The sequence below is a fragment of the Nannospalax galili genome, unplaced genomic scaffold (assembly GCF_000622305.1).
Source record: "Nannospalax galili isolate Female #2095 unplaced genomic scaffold, S.galili_v1.0 scaffold655, whole genome shotgun sequence".
In the NCBI taxonomy this organism is placed as follows: Eukaryota; Metazoa; Chordata; class Mammalia; order Rodentia; family Spalacidae; genus Nannospalax; species Nannospalax galili.
In genome coordinates this window covers 2,276,434-2,280,802 of record NW_008337285.1, presented here as the reverse complement: position 1 = coordinate 2,280,802, position 4,369 = coordinate 2,276,434, and the positions used below count along the sequence as shown (strand labels likewise).

At 34.8% G+C, this 4,369-nt stretch overlaps 1 protein-coding gene across 1 annotated transcript in view; it reads left to right on the top strand.

The window, feature by feature from the left end:
• Faf1 (Fas associated factor 1) overlaps positions 1-4,369 on the top strand; it is a gene marked incomplete in the record, with an annotated part of 402,697 nt that overhangs the window by 244,524 nt on the left and 153,804 nt on the right. Inside the window, 1 exon segment of the mRNA XM_029563227.1 lies at positions 871-952. Coding sequence (XP_029419087.1) covers positions 871-952 — 82 coding nt within the window.

The following is a 4,369-nucleotide window of genomic DNA, read 5'->3' as shown; positions in this document are numbered from 1 at the left end:
TATAAAATTGATGTTCTCTTATATTACTGTGATTTTTTATGGTGTAATTTTAATATAAATTATTTCAAATTTCTCCTTAGAGCATTCAAAATATATTTTTATAAATTTATGCAGGATCAATATCATAAACTACTCAATGTGTGATTACTAGTAAACTACTTGTGGGAATGCAGAAATGTTTTGTTTACCTCTATTTTCATAGACATTTAATAAACGGATCTGTAATGTAGCATCTAATTTTTAGTATATCCCATGACAAAAAAATAATTTAAAATGACATTAAATTTAAATATAATTGAAAAATTTAAAATTTAAGTGAAATTTTTCTTTTAATTCTTGTTTTGGATTCTTTAGCATTTCTTTCAAGATTTTCTTTAAATGCTTCATATGTATTTGAAGATCTGCTGACGTGTTTAAGGAGAATTAATATTTAATTCTCAATTTTTATGTAAATGGTATTTCTCTTTTAGTGTTATTTTCTGGTAACGTAATATGAAAACTTTAAGAATCCCATCTTCTTCTTCTGTGGTAGAATTCCCAAATAAATGAGCTAAAGTGAGAAAAAGTTAATGTAACTCAGAAATCTGACAAAATTAAGTAACCAGGAATTGCTTCTTATCAATGACTTAGTTTTATAACACTTATTAAATCTGTTCGCTTACTATTTAAAATTCTAATGTTCTAATATATTAGTACAGAATTTTTTAAACTTGAATTCTCATGTTCAAGCTTTTGAAGAAATAAGTGATTTGATGTTGTTCTATACTAGATACTAGCATCAACTTTTGCTTAAAAGTCACTGATTAGGTTTCTGAAACTTTCGTATAAATTTATAACATATCCTAATAATAGACTCAATTTTTCCTATAGATATGGTGACTGCCATCCTGTATTTTTTATTGGTTCATTAGAAGCTGCTTTCCAAGAGGCCTTCTACGTGAAAGCCCGAGATGTAAGTGCAATCATACAATATCTGATCAAAATTACCGACTACTGGTTTACAACTAGGCCTGTGATAGTGTTTAATATTTCTTACTGTGTTTTGAGAATGAAGACTTAAGTTATATCCTTTTTTCTACCAACCTATAGAGAAGGCCCTGTTGCTTGGAGGTTTGGGGTTGGTGAACATGCCTACAAAGGACCAGACTATATAATTATATGCTATCAAGGGTCTCCTTGTAGCCCCAGCTGTCCTGGAACTCACGATGTAGACCAGGCTGGCCTTGAACTCACAAAGATCCGCCTGCCTCTGCCTCCCAAGTGTTGGGATTAAAGGTGTGCGCCACCACGCCCGGCATGAATGAAAATATCTTAGTCAAAAATTTGTCCTTCTGTCTTTTCTAAGAGTACTTATTTTCATGTACAGTAGTACCCATTTATCTGTGGAAACGACATTCTAAGACCCACAGTGCAGGTCTGAACTCTCAGGTAATACCCTTATATATACAGGTTGAACATCCCTAACCTAAAAATCGAAATCCAGAATGCTCCAAAGTACAAAGCTGTTCCTTTGTCCCCATGATGCTAAAAAGATTGGGATTTCAGATATTTGGATTAGGGTTACTTAAATAGTAAAGTTTCTGCAAATATTCCAAAGTTTTAAAAACTCTAAAATCTGGCATATTTCTGGGCTATGCTTTTTTCCTGTATGTGGAGAAGTTTTTTGTTTGTTTGTTTGTTTGTTTGTGGGGAGGGTAGATGTTGTTTTTGTTTAGCCATGGAGTTTTTCTTTGGGAGTTTGATGGTGTGGTGGTCTTTTGTTTGTTTCTTTTTCTTCTTTTTGATCTATTTAATGTGTATGAGTGTTTTGCCTACATGTATGTAAATGCACTTGTTGCACAGTGTCCTGTGTTGGATTCCTTGAAACTGGAGTTACAGGCTGTTGTTAGCCTCCGTGTAGGTGCTGGGAACCAAATCCAGGTTCTCTGCAAGAACAAGCAGTACCATTAACCAGTGAGCCATCTCTCCAACTCTTTTGTTTGTTTCTTTCTTTGGTTTTGTTTATTTTTGCAATACCATGTGGAGTGAACCTAGGACTTTGTATGTGCTAGACAAGAGGTCTACTAAGGTATATCCCTACCTGATTTTTTAAAACTTTTTATTTCAGGGCTGGAGAGATGGCTTAACAGTTAAGAGCATTGACTGCTCTTGCAGAGGACCTGGATTTGATTCCCAGCCACCTACATGACAGCTAGCAGCCATCTGTAACTCCAGTTCTAGAAGAATTCGATGCCCTTTTCTAACCTTTGCAGGCACTGCATGATACAGGTGCACTAATGCACATGTAGGCAATACACTCATACACACACACACACACACACACACACACACACACACACACAAATAAAAATAATAAATTAAAAAAAAAACTATTTGAAGACAGTCTTCCTGAAAAACTATCCTTAAACTTATACTCTAACCACACTGACCTTAATCCAGCTTTTTTTTCTTCCTTTTTTAAAATTTTCCATGAAAGTCTAATTTATAAATTAAACTAGGGATACTAAGAGATTAACAACAACTATTGAGGAACTGGAGAATGGCTCAGTAGTAAGAATGCACACTGCTCTTGCAGAGGACCAGAGTTTGGTTCCCAGTACCATAAGATACAGCTCACAACAGCCTATAACTTAATGATAAAATAAAACAATTACAGCAGTATTCTGTAATAAAAGTTAAATAAATAAGTGCACCTTTCCCTCTAAAAATACATTATTATATGTTCACCTTTTCACTTAAAAGACACAACTTTCAGATTTTGTTAACACATCTGTATAGGCAGCATCACTATTCTTGCTCTTTGGAGGATAATCATGAAGTAAAATAAGAGTTACTTGAACACAAAGACTGCAATTCAATGATAATCTTACACCCAAGATGACTAATGGATCATTAGTATATATAGCATGGATATGCTGGACAAAGATAATCCAGAGAGCCTTCTGTCTCAGCCTTCCCAGTCCAGGCTGTATTAAGTACCCAACTTTTTTGCATAAGTTCTGGGAATCAAACTCAGGTCCTCATGCTTGCACAGAAAGCACTTTATTGACTGAGCCATTTCCCTACTCCTTGATGAATACATTTTTATGATGCTTTTTTAAAAAATTTTATTATTTTTCTTTTATGTGTACACATGTATTGCCTGCATGTAGGTAAGCACACCCATGCTGTGCAATGCCCACGGAGGTCAGAAGAGGCTATCAGATCCCCTGGGACTGGAGTTATGGACAGTTGTTAGCTGCCATGTGGGTGCTGGGATTCGAACCTGGGTCTTCTGCAAGAACAACCAGTGTTCTTAACAACTGATCCATCTCTCCAGCCCCTATGATGATGTTTTTTTAAGTTACTCTCAGATAAAAAGTACCAACTTCGGCAGAAAATAATTTAAAATGCATTATTTAGGACTAAGGGTATAACCTAGTGGTAGAGTGTGTGCTTAGTATACATGAGGTCCTGGTTTGCTCCCCAGCCCATGCATTCCAAATACTGTTATTAACAAATATAAATAATTAAAATTTCATATACGCTTTTAATGCTTTTAGCAGCTAAGCTTTTGAAGTTACAAAAATTTAAACTTCGCAGAAACATTTAGGGTATCTTTATATTTATTAGCTTTATACTAATCCATTTCAAAGCAAATTACTACCCTTAAAAATGTAAGCATGAATATTTCAAAACAGTGAGATTGTCCTATTTGATCACAACATAGTTATCATATAAAATAAGATTAACAATAATTCCAAAATATTGCTTTATATCCAGTGTGAATTCATACCTCACCAGCTTCTCCAGAGTGCCTTTTTAGGTGTGTTTTGGATCCGCAATTTATTCAAGGATCACAAATGATATTTGAATGTTAGACTTCTTAAATCTCTTTCAAGCAAGCGCCATTCCCTTCCTGACCACCACGACTCTCGCTTGCTCACTCATTCTCTCTCATATTTTTTTTCCACGACATTTGCTTTTGTGAAGAAATCAGGCCAAATGACTTGTACATTGTTCCAAATTCTAGATTTGTGTGATTGTTTCCTATGATTATATCCCGTGTGTATTCAAACCTCACTAGTTTCTCCAGAGTGCCTTTTTAAGAGCTTCTTGGAACCACAATCTACTCAAGGATCACAAATGATATTTGAATGTTAGACTTCTTAAATCTCTTTTAAACAAGCGCCATTCCCTTCCCCCACCACACACACACACACACACACACACACACACACACACACACACACACACTTGTTTTTTGTTCTTTTTTCATGACTTTGGTTTTGAAGAAATCAGGCCAAATGATTTATATATTGTTCCAAATTCTTGATTTGTATTATTATTGTTTCCTTGTGATAATATTTACCTTGCCTGTCAGCCTCTG